Source organism: Saccopteryx leptura, chromosome 12 (genome assembly GCF_036850995.1).
Source record: "Saccopteryx leptura isolate mSacLep1 chromosome 12, mSacLep1_pri_phased_curated, whole genome shotgun sequence".
Classification (NCBI taxonomy): domain Eukaryota; kingdom Metazoa; phylum Chordata; class Mammalia; order Chiroptera; family Emballonuridae; genus Saccopteryx; species Saccopteryx leptura.
The window spans coordinates 54,235,537-54,253,675 of record NC_089514.1 but is presented as its reverse complement, the minus strand read 5'-3'; the positions used below and the strand labels follow the sequence as shown (position 1 = coordinate 54,253,675).

General features: G+C 35.5%; 1 protein-coding gene across 3 annotated transcripts in view; it reads left to right on the top strand.

The window, feature by feature from the left end:
* The window catches only part of SEMA3D (semaphorin 3D), a 244,634-nt gene extending 227,784 nt beyond the window's left edge, over window positions 1-16,850 (top strand). For all 3 annotated transcript variants that reach the window (XM_066353974.1, XM_066353975.1, XM_066353976.1), the window contains 2 exons: window positions 4,598-4,737; window positions 12,315-16,850. In XM_066353974.1, coding sequence (XP_066210071.1) covers window positions 4,598-4,737; window positions 12,315-12,734 — 560 coding nt within the window. In that variant the 3' untranslated portion in view covers window positions 12,735-16,850. The remainder of the gene's footprint in view (window positions 1-4,597; window positions 4,738-12,314) is intronic.
* The last annotated feature ends 1,289 nt before the right edge of the window (window positions 16,851-18,139 follow it).

The window sequence follows — 18,139 nt, the reverse complement described above, 5'->3', positions numbered from 1 at the left end:
TCCATTGGAGCAAAGATGGCCCGGGCACTGGGGATGGCTCCTTGGCCTCTGCCCCAGGCGCTAGAGTGGCTCTGGTCGCAACAGAGCAATGCCCCGGAGGGGCAGAGCATCGCCCCCTGGTGGGCAGAGCGTCACCCCCGGTGGGCGTGGATCCCGTTCCGGCGCATGCGGGAGTCTGTCTGACTGTCTCTCCCCGTTTCCAGCTTCAGAAAAATACAAAAAAAACAAAACAAAACAAAAAAAAAAAACCCTCTTCTCGTCAGGTATCCACAGAGCTTCATCTTTACATCATTTACCTCTGTGCTTTAAAAGATTAATTTTGCAGGCCTGCCCTTCCTGACCATCCTATCTGAAATATCCTTCTCCCCTTTATTCCCTAATTGGTATTATTTTTATTTGTACTAGGTAACAGTGACAGATACTGTGTTTTTTATTTGTTCACTTGATTACTTTGTCTCTGTCACTAGAATGTAAGTTTCTTGAGGGTAGTGCATTTGCCTGTCACAGTCAGCAGTAAATCCCTAGCACCTAAAGCAACATCAGTATGGAAGCACTCAAGAGTGTTTGCATGAGCCCTGGCCGGTTGTCCAGTGGTAGAGCATCAACGCGGTGTGTGGAAGTCTTGGGTTCTATTTCCAGTCAGGGCACACAGGAAAAGGAACCATTTGTATCTCTCCCCCTCCCCTTCTCTCTCTATCTCTTCCCCTCTGGCAGCCATGGCTTGATTGATTCGATTGCATTGGCCTGGGCACTGAAGATGGCTCCATTGAGCCTCTGCCTCAGGTGCTGAAAATAACTTAGTTGTGAGCATGGCCCTAATGAGCAAGCAGAGCATCAGCCCCAGATGGGGTTGCTGGGTGGATCCTGGTCAGGGTACATGTGGGAGTCTGTCTCTCTGTCCCCTCTCCACTTAAAAAAAAAATATGTTTGGCCCTGGCCTGTTGGCTCAGCAGTAGAGCGTCAGCCTGGCGTGCGGGGGACCCGGGTTCAATTCCCGGCCAGGGCACATAGGAGAAGCGCCCATTTGCTTCTCCACCCCTCCCCTCCTTCCTCTCTGTCTCTCTCTTCCCCTCCCGCAGCCGAGGCTACATTGGAGCAGAGATGGCCCGGGCACTGGGGATGGCTCCTTGGCCTCTGCCCCAGGTGCTATAGAGTGGCTCTGGTCACGGCAGAGCGACGCCCCGGAGGGGCAGAGCATCGCCCCCTGGTGGGCAGAGCGTGGCCCCTGGTGGGTGTGCTGGGTGGATCCTGGTCGGGCGCATGCGGGAGTCTGTCTGACTGTCTCTCTCCGTTTCCAGCTTCATAAAAATACAAAATATATATATATATGTTTGCCCAATGAATGGGTAAAGGAAAGGATACTCAGAAATGTAGTATTTAAGCTATGTTAAGAAGGGAGTCAAAATTCAGAAAGCAGAAGCCTCAGATACTTAAGACAGTGGTCCCCAACCTTTTTTGGGCCACAGACTGGTTTAATGTCAGAAAATATTTTCACAGACTGGCCTTTAGGGTGGGATGGATAAATGTATCACATGACCAAGAGAAGCATAAAGAGTGGGTCTTAGACAGATGTAACAGAGGGAATCTGGTCATTTTTTAAAAATAAACATTGTTCAGACTTAAATATAAATAAAACGGAAATAATGTAAGTTATTTATTCTTTCTCTGCGGACTGGTACCTAATAGCCCATGGACCGGTACTGGTCCGTAGCCCGGGGGTTGGGGACCATTGCTTTAAGGCAGCTCTGAGCTGCTGGTCAGCCAGAATGGCAGGTAGGGACTTTGTAGACTGCCAACCAGCATGGCAAGCGCACCTGAATTTGTTCGGCCACGACCTCTCCCCTTTTGCCACAGGGCTTGCTTTGGGCACCCGTGCACACTGCAATGAAGTAATGGTAATTAAAACCAGAAAGAGCTCACATAGGTTTCGTTAGTTTGTGGTGATCTCTGTGTAATTTTATGAAGTTTATGTTTACGCAGTAGGTGCTAAACAGCTATTTACTATGTCTATGAAAAGTATTTATTTGTTTGTTTGTTTACTTATTATTCATTAAGACAAGAAGAGGTAGAGGAAGAGTCCCGCATGTGTCTTAACCAGGATCAACCCGGCAAGCCCACTAGGGGGCAATGCTTTGCCCATCTGGGGCCAACTCACTCCAATTAAACTATGACTGCAGGAGGGGACGAGAGAGAGAGAGAGAGAGAGAGAGAGAGAGAGAAGTGAGAGGGAGTGGGGTGGAGAAGCCAATGGGTGCTTCTCCTGTGGGCCCTAACCAGAGATCAAACCTGGGAAATCCACACGCCGGGCTGACACTCTACCATTAAACCAACCAACCAGAGCCAAAAAGTCGTTTTAAAATATAAAAATAATTGATACCTATGAATAATTGTCAAATAGATGTTTCTTTCCTTTTCCTTCCTTCCTGCTGTTTTAAAACATTATTGTAAACAACTTTCGCACCTTTAAAAATTGATAATAATAGAATATTATATATCATGTTTGTATGTGTATATTATACCTGCATATATATAAATATACATATATTTTTAAATTTAAAAATAGGAAATTTAGGCCCTGGCTGGTTGGCTCAGCGGTAGAGCGTCGGCCTGGCGTGTAGGAGTCCGGGTTTGATTCCTGGCCAGGGCACACAGGAGAGGCGCCCATCTGCTTTTCTACCCCTCTCCCTCTCCTTCCTCTCTGTCTCTCTCTTCCGCTCCCGCAGCCGAAGCTCCATTGGAGCAAAGATGGCCCGGGCGCTGAGGATGGTCTGTGGCTTCTGCCTCAGGCGCTAAAGTGGCTCTGGATGCAACAGAGCAATGCCCCAGAGAGGCAGAGCATCGCCCCCTGGTGAGCATGCCGGGTAGATCCTGGTCGGGTGCATGCGGGAGTCTGTCTGAGTGCCTCCCCGTTTCCAGCTTCGGAAAAATGAAAAAAAAAAAAATAGGAAATTTAAAATTCAGAAATGAAACAAACATTATTGGAAGCAACAGTAAAATTATTTTCAGCCAAAGTGATGATTTTATGTTAAAGGGTCACTGTTGCTGCTGATTGGAGAAAGGATTTCATGCAGTCAGCTCACTATTTCACTATTCTAGTTTTCACTAATTTATCTTTTATTAAATTGACCAATGTTTTGGTTAAGTCAGCCTGAATGAGTTTCTGCAGAATTCATGGCCTTGGCCAACACTGAATGATCCACCTGCATCCCCTGCTTGGCTCACAAGCCCCTTTTCCTCAGGAACACATTCTCTGTTACTATGAAATGACACGTGTCTTTGTCTCCCAGATCGGCTCTGGTGATCTTTCTGTGCATTAGGAATTTATTAACTGTGAAAAGCATAGTTATAATCTGTTCAATTGACAGAGATAGTGGATAGATTACAGATTTCAAATGGAATCCACACATTTTGAAGGTTAGTTTGTAGACAGATCATAATGGTGTCAGCATGCTTCACTTAACTATTGCTAGTAAAACACAAGTAACTTCAAAAGAAGTTTCTTAAAAAGAAGCCTAACCAATGGATGTGTGTGCATTTGTGCCATTTGCTGATAATTTTGTGTGCTTAGGTTTAGGATTTACTTAGGTGCCTTAAGCCCTACTCTGGTTTATGCCTAAAAAGCTAAGTAGGCCCATCTGCAGAATTGAGACATCTGAACAGATGATGAAAAAGTGCATGTTTAGGCCAGGCTGAACAGCAGTCATTTTTTATTTGATCAAATTTGAGCTACAGATCTTAGATCACACATGGGACACAGCCCTTGGCTACTCTGGATGGAATGTATTTCAGATGGTGCAGCTGATTTACGAGAAGAAGGTGTCTGAGACACTGCTCCTTGAGCATCTCATTAACCACTTACAGCAGATGCATGTTGGGCCGAAGAATCCCTCTTTGAATAAAAGAGAACATACAAGGTGGGGCAAAAGTAGGTTTACAGTTGTTCATATGGGACATCAATAAATAATAATACAGGAATAAATTCTGTGTTTCACATACAACTGTAAACCAACTTTTACCTGATCCTGTGTTTTGGGAGATAATATAGATAAAATTCTGATTCTGCATATTGGAACATCTAGATTATTACTATCCTAAGATTGCATCAAGTATAGACCACTGTACTTACTTTTCTGACACCGTATTTCTTAAAGTTATGTGTTCAGCTCTGTAGACAATTTATGATAGAATTTCTTGGTAATGTGAAATACTCTTCCAGAACTAGCTACAAAATTGGCTATTTTTATACAAAATAAAAGGTGTTAAAGCTTTAGAAGATAATAATGGTTTATTCATTTCAGCTCAGAGACAGACTCAATGTTTAGATTAGATCTGGTAAATTCTTGCCTTAAAAAGTCAATTCCAAATAGTTAATATATTGACGAAAGAGTTAAAATTGCAAGGAAAAGATAGAGTTTTAAAAATCAATCTATTAAATAATATTTGACTCTCAGGTAACAATATTATAACATGAATTTCCTTTCTCTTTAATAATGTGTATGAATCCTTCCCCCATGGCATCTGTTCTAAATCAGCCCATTTTCCCATTGCTTTTAAAATCAGGTCAAGGTTAATCTCCTATTCCATGTTTGCTTTCCAGGCATTAGTCATGAAGCTGCTGATGAAAAGGTGATTTTTGGCATTGAATTTAATTCAACCTTTCTGGAATGTATACCTAAATCCCAACAAGCATCTATTAAGTGGTATATCCAGCGGTCAGGAGATGAACTCCGAGAGGAGGTAAGTAAGTTATAGTCATCAAAAAAGCTCACCTTGAGGGGAAGAGTATAAAACTTAAATCAAGTTTTGGTTGTGGAGAGATGTTCAACTTTTAGTGCCATATGGTGCTCTCATCACTATTTGATACAAAGGAAAATAACAGCTTATACTAACACCAAAGGTAATGCCATTGAGATATGAATAGACCAATTTAATGCAAATGTGTTAATACTATGTATTTGAAAGCAGGTTGAATGTTTAGAAAGAAATTTACATAGTTTTTCAAAATTTTATTTCACATTGAATGTCTATATTTGTCAGAACAATTCCCTGATCAAGAATAAGAACACAGTATTTTCCCTCACTATAGCACAATGACTAACTTTTAGCTCAATATGTCAAGTATGTATAAAAAAGAAATGAAATATATACTTTATAAATAGTTGGATAAGTATATGGACATATGAACATTTTAACTCTTATGTATTAAAATTAAATCAACAGTAGAAAAAGTAATACAGATTTTCCGTTCATCTTTTGACCTTTTTCTGGTTCAGTTCTAACACATATGTGTGATTGAAACCTATCACAAGATTTTTTTGTGAGATCTAAAGATATGAATTTAATAGTATGAATTTGAGTAGTCTGAGAAATCCTGTATTAATATTAGAATGTCACTGAATTTGTTTTCTATTTTAGTGCCTAAGAAAAACCACTTTAAAACTCAATCTAGAGTTTTAAATTCCCAATATTAAGGTCCTGGCCCAGTAGCTCAGTTGGAGAGCATTGTCCTGATATGCCAGGTTGTAGGTTCAATCCCTAGTCAGGGCACATACAAAACAACCAATGAATGCATAAATAAATGGAACAATAAATCGATGTTTCTCTTTCCTCCTCTCTCTTTCACTCTCTCTCTCCCCAATTCCTCTTTCTCTTTCTAAAAGTTAATACAAAAATTTTCCAATATTAAACTAAGAACACAGCAATGGAATGAACACAGGATTCAGAATTCCTTTGGTCATATCACTGAGCCCTTGTGGGCCAGAATTGTATAACATGAACAAAATAAATTCAAAAGTTATTGTGAAAATAAAATGAGATAATACATATAAAAATGTGAATTTCAAAGCAGAGAATTACTCACAAGTGTCAAAAGTACGCCTGTAAAATTGCAGATCCTCTCAGGGCGGGTGTGTAAAACAGGAAATAGCACGGATCATGTGTTCGGCTTGCCTGCTAAGGATTTATGAGCAGGTTGTAAGTTCTCTAACACTCAGTTTCTCTGTCATATAAGGAGGTGGACCAAATGTTCTGTAAAATACCAGCCTCCTTGATAAGTCTATTGACATTTAGAATAGTGTATGTAATCAATAAAACATTAATATAGAACAGTGCTTTTCAACCTCAAGAGACTGCTCTCAGGGTGTTCACACTTGGCAACATTTTGGGGTGGATGGGTGGAGGATGCTAGTAGGGTAGAGGTCAGAAACTATGCTATAACATCCCACAATGCACAACCTATCACAAGAAAGAATTATCTGGCTCCAATTTCAGTAGTGCTGAGGTTAAGAAATTTTGGAGTAGAAGAATCAGATTTTATTCTAAGATTGGTTCAAAGATATATTCCATCATTATATAGGATGGGGCAAAAGTAGGATTACAGTTGTTCTTATGGAAAATAATACAATAATAAATAAATAATAAGAATAAACTTTCACATACAACTAAATCTATTTTTTTGCCCCACTCTGTATTAAAAAGTTAATATCTTTCTCTTCATCAAAGATCTTTAAGAATAAATTTTATATTAAAATAATGACATGTAACATAATTAATATCAAGAGAATTACTTTATTCTTTATAAAGTCAGATTGCTTCAGTAAAACTTGATTTTCCATTACTACTGATAGCCATAAATTTTAAAACTGGCATATTGTATTTATAGAAATGTTTATTCTAAGAGTACTTATCTTACTTGTATATATTGAAATATTATCTGACAAAGTTTATTTAGTTTCAACATATGAAGCATATACTTTTTATACAAGACATATTAGAAGAATTTTATCTGAGTTTTTTAACATGCAAATTTTCTTTTAGATACATTGTAATATTTTATTTTTTAAAGTGTTGAAATTTAAATTTAAATGTCACAAACCAGTATTTTAAGTTTTATAGTGAGTAAAGTTTGATAATTTTTCAGTTAGATAAAATGTTTAATAATTTTTCTTCATAGAAAATTTAATCTGTCTTTTAAAAAAGGTATATGGTACTTTGCTCGGGGTATCCCAGGTATAGATACATACATTTGATTGTGTATGTTTCCATTCATATCTTTCATGTTCCTGAAAATGATATGCATTACTTTAGTTTATTTTTTAACAGTATATCATTCAGTCATATGGTACCATGATCCATGAATTTTAATGGAGTAGAAATAGTATATTTATTGGATTTTCCTTAAAAGTATCTTAGCTGTAATATTTCAAATGGTTATTTTCATTTATCTTCACAAATAGCTAGTTACACCAAGTGCAGAATCTGCCTTATTGCTTCCTGAGCTGAGGAAAGGGGCAAAATCCAGACGAGATTTGAATCATTTTTCCCAGCAGGGCACCTGCTCCTTTCCAGGAAGGTCACACTTTGGAATCTTTCCTCCATTCAAAAAAAGCCTGAGGGAGGGCCAGGATCTCCTGTGGCAAGGTGGCTGTCACCAGGTGTTTCTCTGCCAGGGAGAGAACATCTCCTCACTCAGCTGTTTCACAGCTGGGTGCTATTGGGGAGGTCCCCAGTCAGTTATCTGCTGACTTTCTTACAAAGCTGTGCTTGAAATTGATGATGTTTATGCTATAACTAGCGAGTTAATCGGCAGTCCCCAGGCTTCTGTTGAACTTTTGGGATCTTAATGAATAAAAGAGGCAAGATGACATGCCATTCGTAGTAGTATTTTTCTATGGATTTAAAAAATATTTTATAAAGTGAAACTAAGAGATATTGATAAGAGTGTGGTGGTTACGGGGAGGGGGGAGGGGGAAGAGGGAGAGGGGAAGGGGGAGGGGGAGGGGCACAAAGAAAACTGGATAGAAGGTGACAGAGGACAATCTGACTTTGGGTGATGGGTATGCAACATAATTGAACTCAAGATAACCTGGACTTGTTATCTTTGAATATATGTATCCTGATTTATTGATGTTGACCCTTTAAAAAAAATAAAATTATTAAAAAAAAAAAGAAAAAAAATTTTTATAAACATCTTCAAATATTTGCATTTTTCTCTTTGTAAGTCTTGGCTTTATTTCGTTCTTTTTATTATAAAAGGAATGTCAATGTTTGTAAAAACATAGTAACACCTGAAGAACTATGAGGTCTCTAAGAGTAGAAAAGCACAAATACTTATTTTGATGTCTATTCCAGCATTTTCCCCCACTAACCATTACATTATGAACATTTTCCCTTGTCATTCAACTTAAAACATTTTTAATTGATTATTTTATAGAGAGAGGAAGGCAGAGAGAGAGAGAGAGAGAAAAAAAAAAAAATCCATTTCTGTATGTGCCCTGACCAGGGATCGAACCGGAAATCTCTGCACATCAGGATTCCATTTCAACAAAACGAGCTATCCAGCTAGGGCTCATTTCATTTTAATATCGTTTTCTCCTGCTTACCACCCCCACTGCCCTGATACTATAGTCATCCATGAATGTTCCATGTCTTATTTAAATAGCTCATGTTTTCTCTTTTAAAAAAATTAATCAACTTCCCTATATCTAAATCTTTCTCTACTTTTTATTTGCTTAGGACAGACACTTAAAAGAAAAATAAGTGGGTTAAGGGCTTTGTCTTTCTGGCTTGAGATAAACAACTGTATGTTGACAATTTCCCATGAAAATCACCATATTAGTGTCATTTCTGAACCCCTGAGGCAAAATTTTGTATTATAATTTAAGAAAATCATTAGCAATTTTATGCAAAAAAATATTAAATTGTGTTAATGTTTATTTCTTTTAATATTATTGGATGTGAATGACTTTCTCATGTTTCTTGGCTATTGGTTTCAGTTATATACTGCTCACAAAAATTAGGGGATATTTCAAAATAAATATGAAATGATAAAATATCCCCTAATTTTTGTGAGCAGTATATTTGGTGAATTGCCCTATCATTTGCTTGGTTTACATCAATGCATTTATTAAAAAATTATTTTATGAAGTCCTTTATATACTATAGATATTAACATTTTAATATTTTACATGTTAAAAGTAACTTATTACTGCTAAAAAATGTTGTTTCTAATACACAAAAATTTTATTATTTATATTTATAATTTATATGTATTGATTTATTCTGTATGACTTCTCATTCATACTTAGAAATTCCTTATCTAATTAAATAGAAAATATATATTTCTAATTTATTATTTTATTTTTAAAAGTACAATTTACAAATAAATCTGAGTTAGTTATGTAGATTTCATTCCTTTTCTTTTTAATAAGTCACTTGCGTCAGTACTATTTTTAAATAAGTTTTCCTTCTATGTTTGTTGAAGAAAGGAAGCCCTAGTCACAACTAAGATATGTACAAGGCTTTAGCTGTGAAAATAAAGGACAGGTGAATTATCTGCAGAGGAATTACCATTAGGCTGCTAATATCAGAGAAAAATGTTCCTGACCTTTACCTGCTGCTTAGTACTTAATGTCCTTTGTCCCTTTCCATGTTACTCTTCTCATTTTAAATGAATTGCCCTTCCTTGAAGATCTACATTTAATAATGCTAAATATATTATCCTTGTTCACATCAGGCAAATGGATAGTCGACCCCAATTCAAGCGTGTTTTTGATTTGTAAGGCTGAGCAGTTTTTACTTATCTCTTTTAGATTGGAGAAAATTCCATGAGTTTAAATTAGTGCCAGAGATTACATTATCTCTTTTTGGAGGAGCTGAATCTTCTAAATTGACTGTGCTGACATTTCACTATCGAGATACAGTCTGCATAATGAATGCATCCTCGTCCAGCGGGGAAGGAAGGCATTACAGTGAAGGAGAATGTAAAGTAGGCGAATGTTAATCAACCACGTAATTTCTAGGTCACAGATTTCTACCTCTACCCTGCAAAAATCCTATGAAACTATGTTAATTCAAAATGTATTTTATTAGAGACATCATTTTATATTTTTTAAATTTTAAGGGGAAAAATCACTTTGACAATCTAATTAATAAGCATTAGCTAAATCCAAAAAGCCTAAAATTTATTAAAGCAAGTTTTATACCTGTAGGTCAAAAACCAGAAAAAAATGAAGCATTCTATGGAAGAAAGTTAAGGGAAGGATCACGGTGGAGCAGTGAAATGCTGGGTGTCTGAACGCGAGTCCTGGGGGTCAGAAGTAGTCTGGAAAGGAGGGAAAGGAACCAGACTTAGAGGAAAGCTGAAAGGAGAGAATGGCAAAAATAATGCTGAAGTGTTGCTTATTTTGTGGGAAAGCAAAGTCTTAATATCTTTCTGTAGGAAGATTAAAAGGAACAATAAAAAGTAGAGAGTCAGAGCTGTGACAGTTTTTGAAGCCACATTAAACAGTTTACATATGAGCAAGAATTCCAGTCAGGAAAGGAAATCTAAAGGTGAACTGGAAAGGAAGTCCATGCTTTGATTGTCATGCTAATAACCATAGACCATTTTCTTTGAAAAGAATTGCAGAAATAAAGGCTTCAGAACATCACCTCTCCAGCAACATGAAATGTTGCTAATAATACTTCACACTTTAACCTTCAAAGAGCTTTACTTTAACCCTCCCCCAAAAAACACCATATGCTGTGTCACCAACTTGATAAATGGGAGACCAAGTAACGAAGATAAATGAGTTATCATCGGAAGCCTAGCAGATAGGAGCAGGCCTTGGCTTATGGAGTCAGTATTTTGTGTTCTAAGGTGTATTTAAATTAAATATATATATATATATATATATATATATATATATATATATATATTCTGTGGTAAAATTACTTAATAAAAAATATATATATACAAAGTGTGTTAAATTTGAGATTAATGTTTCTGTTTCAAATTGGCCTTTTAGAACCCTACCATTCAAATTCACATTTATTTTAGGCACAAGATTCCATGGTTACTGAGAATATAAGTGTATTCAAGGTTAGTTTGTGTTACAATAGCATTTTAAAATATCTAGTCCTTTAGGATAAATTCCTTAGAAAAAAATTCTAAAAACCTAGATCACCACATAAGCAAAGTGGGAGAAACAGACAAACAAACAAAACCCTAATGGTGTGGATTTAGTGTAGAGAGAAGGCAGGCCTGGAGACCAGCTAGCCTCATTAACCAGGGACTGGAGCGTGACCTGCCTTTGGCCTCGTGGGTACCCCGCCAGCTGCACTTTGCTGGCACAGAGGGTGGTTGGTCATATATGTGGCAGTTAACTGGGGCTGCTAGCAGAGATGTTTCTTTTCCTTTTCTCATATTTCCAGAATTGAGGGTTTTTTTTCCCTACATATTTTTCACATAAAGATGCAGAGTTTAGTCCACCCACTGTGAATAAATTTAATTTAGTCCTCTTTATGCCTCCTTGATTTCCATCAACTGCAAGTCTACAATACAGGGGCAGATGTGTAAACTGGAAATCTTCCAGACTTCTTGGTTGTTGCTGTGATTCTACTTAACGCCGAACTACTTAACAATACTCCACATTAAACAGGGTTCTTGTGTCAGTAAACATGCCTTTAGTTTTACTGAAGATAGGTTTGCTATTCACACCAGATTGCCAGCCAGGCAAACTGAGATGTCTGAACTGCCTCTCAGTAGGACTGCTTCAAAGGGTAAACAGCCTCGCATTTCAGAGGAGGTTCTTTTTGTTCTTTGAGCTTTCTCACACTTGAAATCACATTACCATGTGATAGTGTATCGAGGTATGGCAAATATTTCCACAATGACATAGTCGAATGTATCATATATACACCCTCAGTATCAAAATTCAACCCAGAGTAGAAAGAGAAATTCAGCTTTAAATGTTGCTAGCCTCCTGACTATGGTCCTGCACACGTACAGCTCCCACATTCAGAAGGCTGTACCCAGGCCTTTCCACTTGCCTTTAACAAGTCACCACTTACAGCTTCCGTATGCTATTCAGATCATTTATTTAGTGATATCTAGAAAACAGAGTAAATTCCTTGGAAATCATTGTTCTAGTCTACATTAAAGGTGGTAGCATGTACTAAAGCTATTTTTCTACACTGTCAGTGTCACATTCTGGCTCTGAAATTCGTAGAACACCTTTGTAAAGATGGTCAGTTGATAGTTTTCAGTTTTATACTTCAATTTTTTTTACAGCTTTTCAATCCTGGGAAAAAAACTGACTGTATTCTAAAGGTTCAGTTAGGCATCATAAGGTTCAAACATGCATCTTTGATGCTATTACTTCAGTTGAATTTTTTCACTCATTTTGTCTATGGCTGATGTTATATATGCTTGATGACAGAGAGAAGGGAGTATATCTTTTAGGTTCATCTAAGTAAAAGTACATAGCTTGTTTTCATTTGCTCATAGTCCTTTCTGTGTTTCATTTATTACCTACATTTTTCCAATTCTGCAGTTGAAACCTGATGAAAGGGTCATCAAAACAGAATATGGGCTACTGGTTCGAAGTTTGCAGAAGAAGGACTCTGGGATGTATTACTGCAAAGCACAGGAGCACACTTTTATCCACACGATCGTGAAGCTGACTCTGAATGTCATTGAGAACCAACAGATGGAAAACACCCCGAGGGCAGAGCACGAGGAGGGGCAGGTCAAGGATCTGTTGGCCGAGTCACGGTTGAGGTACAAAGACTACATCCAGATCCTTAGCAGCCCAAGCTTCAGCCTGGACCAGTACTGCGAGCAGATGTGGCACAGGGAGAAGCGGAGACAGCGGAACAAGGGCGGCCCAAAGTGGAAGCATGTGCAGGAAATGAAGAAGAAACGAAACCGAAGACACCACGGCGAAGAGCTTCCTAGAGCGGTGGCCACGTAGTTTTCTATTTAATTTAAAAGAATTCTTTACCTGCAAAAATACGGTCTTCTCTTTTGTACATCCCTTATCCTAAGTCCTAAGAGTTTTCTGCGGAGATTTGCTAGATATAAGAGAAATAATGAGTTAGACTGTGTGTGCAGAGTATGGCATAGGAAGGGCAAGTAAGTCGTCTGAACCAGTTTGCCAGGAACTAAACTTGAACCTGCTGTGTGTCAGAACTATCCTCAAAATAGGGACTTTGCATTTGTAAATGTTTAATGTTCCAAGTTTTTGAATTTATGATATGTAAATAAGTGAGCTAAGCAAACATCACATTTGATAATGTACTAAGGTGTTGCGTTTCCCTTGCGTGGTCACTAAGCATGGAGTTTGCCATGTTGTGTTATATGTTCTTATGACCAGATATATCATTCCACTCTAGACCTGAGTACTTTGTGGTTGGAATTGGAGGGAAGACACTAATTCAGACTGCTTATGTACCAGCAGGAACTTTCCCAGTAAGCCATTCGCTCTTGGCACGTGGTTTAGGAATTTGGAGAGGTGCATTAATTTTTTTTTCAGACCACGGGGGTTATTTAGTGCACTACAGCATTGATTTACTGAAGGATATAAATGTTCCTTCCAGGATTCCTTATGACTTACCAGGAGAAACAAGTTCACAGAGAGAAGCTGGTGCTCGGTTATGTTTTTAGATTAGAGGCTGAGCTTTACAGGGACAGAATGCTTAATAAATATGGGAAAACATTTTAAAAAAATAAGGGCAACATCATGATGTATACTGCATCCTGATGGGAAGGCATGCAGATGGGATTTTCTAAGAAACAGAAAGAAAGACAGCTATAAATTCTGGCTTTGGGGAAAACTCATATCCCCATAAAAAGGAAGAACAGTCACAAATAAAGTGGGTGAAACGTAATGTAGCTTTACTCACCAGAGTATAAGTAGCTGCCAATTTATAATACATCTGTTAAAAATTTCCAAATGATAAAAACAAACAAACAAAAACTGCTAGCAAATGTCTGAAGAAAAGGAAATTTTCTAAGGTATCATGGGAAGAATGAATACAAATTTATTTATAACCAAGTGGCTTGAGTACTTTTTTTTTCTAAATATTCATCATACTCTATAAATTATTTTCATTTACTGCCTTTATTCTCTTGAATATTGCATTATGGAATTTTATTTGAGTGAATAGAAAAAAACAATATATACATAACGAGATAGAATTAAGTAGACAATAGTGGGTAGTGGGAAAATATATTGTTAAGTAACAAAACAAATGCAAAATTTCTGACAACGAAAAGGGTTAAGTTAACTCTTTGACATCTTTTTTCACATGATCTTTTTGCATTTCTGAGTTTATATGTTATAATTCAAGTAGCATTGTTTTAGTAATTTAATAATAAATAAGCCTACTGCATGTAAAGAAAACAAACAACATAAACATTTTTCGTATTGAGTTAGCAATTTCAAATATTTCCAGTTTGACTTTACCTCTTAAATGCATGGTTTGTTTTCTGCCCATTTAAGCGGGACTCACCTTTCCTTCTTAAACACAAAACCCTTAGCCTTCTTCTGTTTTGCCTTTTCATGCCCTTTTTAGTGTGAAATGAAAAATTAGCCACTTCCTCACATGGAAGGCAGCTTTTCAGAAGACTGAATAGCAGACATTGTTTCTTTCTCATGCATTCTACGTGTCTTGAAAGAACAGCCTGCAAGACCTCATGTGATTAGAGAGCAACTTATTACTGTATCAATATCATGTCTGCCACTGGCTTGATGCTCCAAGCATTCTACTTTACATTCATTTTATTCGCATTGCTTACCGATCTCAAAGTAGTCACACTGATACAGGAGACTGAGTACCCCTTTTGATATGAAACTCGTAAATATTTGTAGATGTTTCTGTATAAGTAAAACTTAAGGATTTAAAACAGTTCGTTTTTTTTTTTAAATAAAGCAAACCAGAGCAAGTCACTCTCTAAAGAAAATGGATAAGAACAGTTGAAGTTGGACCAGACTCCTAATTAAATACCATAACAAGAGTGTTTGTAACTATGGATTTGCTGCATTAAAATGTTCCAGGAACTTATACCAAACTCAAAGCAAATGGTAGGAGTAGGTTTTATTTTTTTAAAGATTTTCACATATTTGTATGTCAGACATTAATGATCAAATTATGGAAGCTTTGAGAAAATTACATGAAGCTCAAATGTTAGGATTGACTTATGAAAATAAACTTGGTTTTCATCCAAATATGAATGTCCAAGCCATTTTTTAATAATTTCTTTCTTATTATAGTTATTCAGACAAAATTTTAGAAACCTAATTTAAGGCTAATGTTCTGGCTTCTTTGGATTTAAAACTATGAATTTATGATAATTACTTAAAATATATTTGAAATATTGTTAGTAAAACAGAATGTCATATAATAAAAAGTGTATGGACAATGATTTATGTATATTTATAAAGATAGAGGGCATTTAAGTTACATTTAATTTTTTAACCTTTTAATTAACTAATACACTTGAGGAACCATGCGAATATATTAAATCTAAGTCAAGACACAATATATATACTTCGACACAGTATATATTCCAAATTATTTTTGAGATAATGAAAATAAAATTATAGTCAATACTTTCAAGTATATTTTCTTAGAAATCAATTCTTTATGGAGAGGTCTTAAAATGTCTACATTTATTCTTGGAGTCATATTTTCCTTCCTTCTTTTGAATGCATATATTTCTGACTTGCATATTCTCTCCTGCATTTCATTCCAGATATTTATGCTGCTACGTGGAGTCCTGCATGTCTGCATTCACTTACATTCAGTTTATAGGGAATTTAAAGAGTTTGTTTAGAAATGGATTATTGAGTAATTAATATATGTAGAACCCTCCCCCCCGCAAAGAGCTTAAAGTACTACATTCACATTGTTAACACTTTTGAAAACCAAACAAGTTACTTAAGAGAAGAAAAATAGCCATACATGAAACTGAAGAAATTTAGAGTTTTTCAAAAACCACTAACAACTGCAATTGACAGAAAATCGTTGAGAGAAAAATCTCATTAATCTATTGACTAAATAATGATCATTTATAATATGCTGTTTGCAAAATGGTCTTACTCTTGAATTTTGCCATGATCTATATTTCAGTTTTTCATATGCTGTTAAACTTTGTTCCTGCTGAATTGTACAGTCTAAACCAAAAAAAATTAATTTGCAGTGGCCAGTATCTTTTTTTTCAACATTATCAAAATTAAATTTTTAAGGACAATTTAATATCATCTAGATATCCATTAAAACAAAAACCTTCAACACTGATACTTTAAAGTGAAATATATATTTCATAGATAACATCAATGCAAATGAAATTAAAACCCAAAACAGCTTCTGTTTAGAATGTTACATTTCTCTTAGTATCTTGAGATTGATTCACCTTACTGGGAATGGATAGTGTAGAAAAAAGGAGATATTTTAAATGTTTTTATAGAGAGATATATTTTTTCACATAAGATGACCACAATATTTAAATGATTTAGCTTATTATATGTGAGGTTAATAAATAAGATCTAAAATTCTAAGATGCTCCACATCAACAGTGCAAAAGCAGGAACATACCTGTCACTTAAATATGTTGTAGTATAAAGTATTTATGATAAGTTGACACTAGATGAATTTTGGGGTAAAGGGCAAAAGTCTCTCAGCTAAATGTATAATTTAATTCCAGTATTATAAGTGCTAAGTAATAAATGTTGAATTTATAGTTTTGCTATTTTGAGAGAAATGTAGTCTTGTAATCTAAAATAATTGAAATATGTTAATTGTATATTTTGGTTGTATTATAATAAAACACAAACATTTGTATTCTATGGTGTTAAACAGAAGGTTGGTTTGTGTGCAAGTTTTGTTTTCACACACCTGGACATGGTAACCAAATAATATATATAATATTGCATTAAATCAAATAGCAGAGGAAATATTTCCTGACAATCATCAATAGATATATTCTTCACTATAAGTTTACCATAACTTCCCTTATTAAAAAAGAATAAGTGGCTCTCCCTAATTACTACAGTTACATAGTTAAGCTTTACTGTGATTTAAATTTAGACTTTGGCAGACTGAGATGAACATTATTATCATGAGTAACTGCTTTTAAGATTTCTAATTACCATCCTATAAGTGAAATTTTAAAATACTCATCAGTATGTTTAGCTGTATAAGAATAATTTATTAAAGGATTAATCTGAAGATTTTGTTTTGTTTGCTTTATAAAAACATTTCTCAAATTTCTTCTAGAGAAAATATTTCTTGCCAACTTGATAAACACATGCAAGATAGTTTATATTCACAAACATTATTATTATAGCATTTCCCTAAACCTGGCAATAAAATAACTTGTAGAGATAATGCATAAAGAAATTTTAAAATTTCTGAGTGCTCTGACAAGCTTTTTAACATGAGTTTACAGTAATTCATAATTAAAAGAAAAAATAATTTTGAGGGCATTCTTAGGTCTAAGATCATGACCAAACTTAAAATGCAACACAAAATTAATTGAGGAAAATTCCAGAAGTATTTGAGTATAAAAAGTTTTATGAATAATTTCCAGGACTAAAGCAATAAGAGTTTAACATTTATGTTGAGTATCAAAAGTTTATAATCATACATCTGCATTAACGTGATTTACTAGTCCAGGAAACCCTTGTCTAGGAAGATAAAGCTGCAAATTCATTATTGTTAGTTTCAGAAGTTCATATACCTTTCTTTTGTGTAAATATCAATACAAACACACATCTTGGAGACTGATTTGGCAATATCCAATGAACTTGAAATGCACACACTCCAAGAACCAGTTTTTCATAATTAAATATATACCCTTGGGAACCTTCTCTGGTGTGAATAATAGATATTTTCAGAAGTTCTTGTTGATGGGTTAATTATAATAGAAAAAAAGAGAACAATCTGTATGTTCTGCAAAAAGACGAAGAATAAATTAAAGTATAGTCACTTAACGGAAACAGAAGTTTAAAATAAAAAGGAAGTATACATCAGGATACAAAAATCTCAGGAATGTAGAAGGAATAGAATCCAGTAGTATAGGAATGCAAAGAGAATTACACTTGGTATATCAAATATAAAGAAGCAAATGATACTGCTTATGCATACGTATGTTCATATGTAAGTAGTAAACATTAAAAAAATTTCTGAAAAATTTAAGCATCAAATTCAAAATTAATTTTCGCTAAGGTTCAGAAATAAGAGAACAAGGAAACGGAACTACAATTATTTCAGTAACATTTTATTTCTTTAAAAACATGATTAAATATATTTATAGTATGTTACATATATTTGTAGGAACTAGTGTATTTGAATGTTAATATTTGATGAAGTTGGG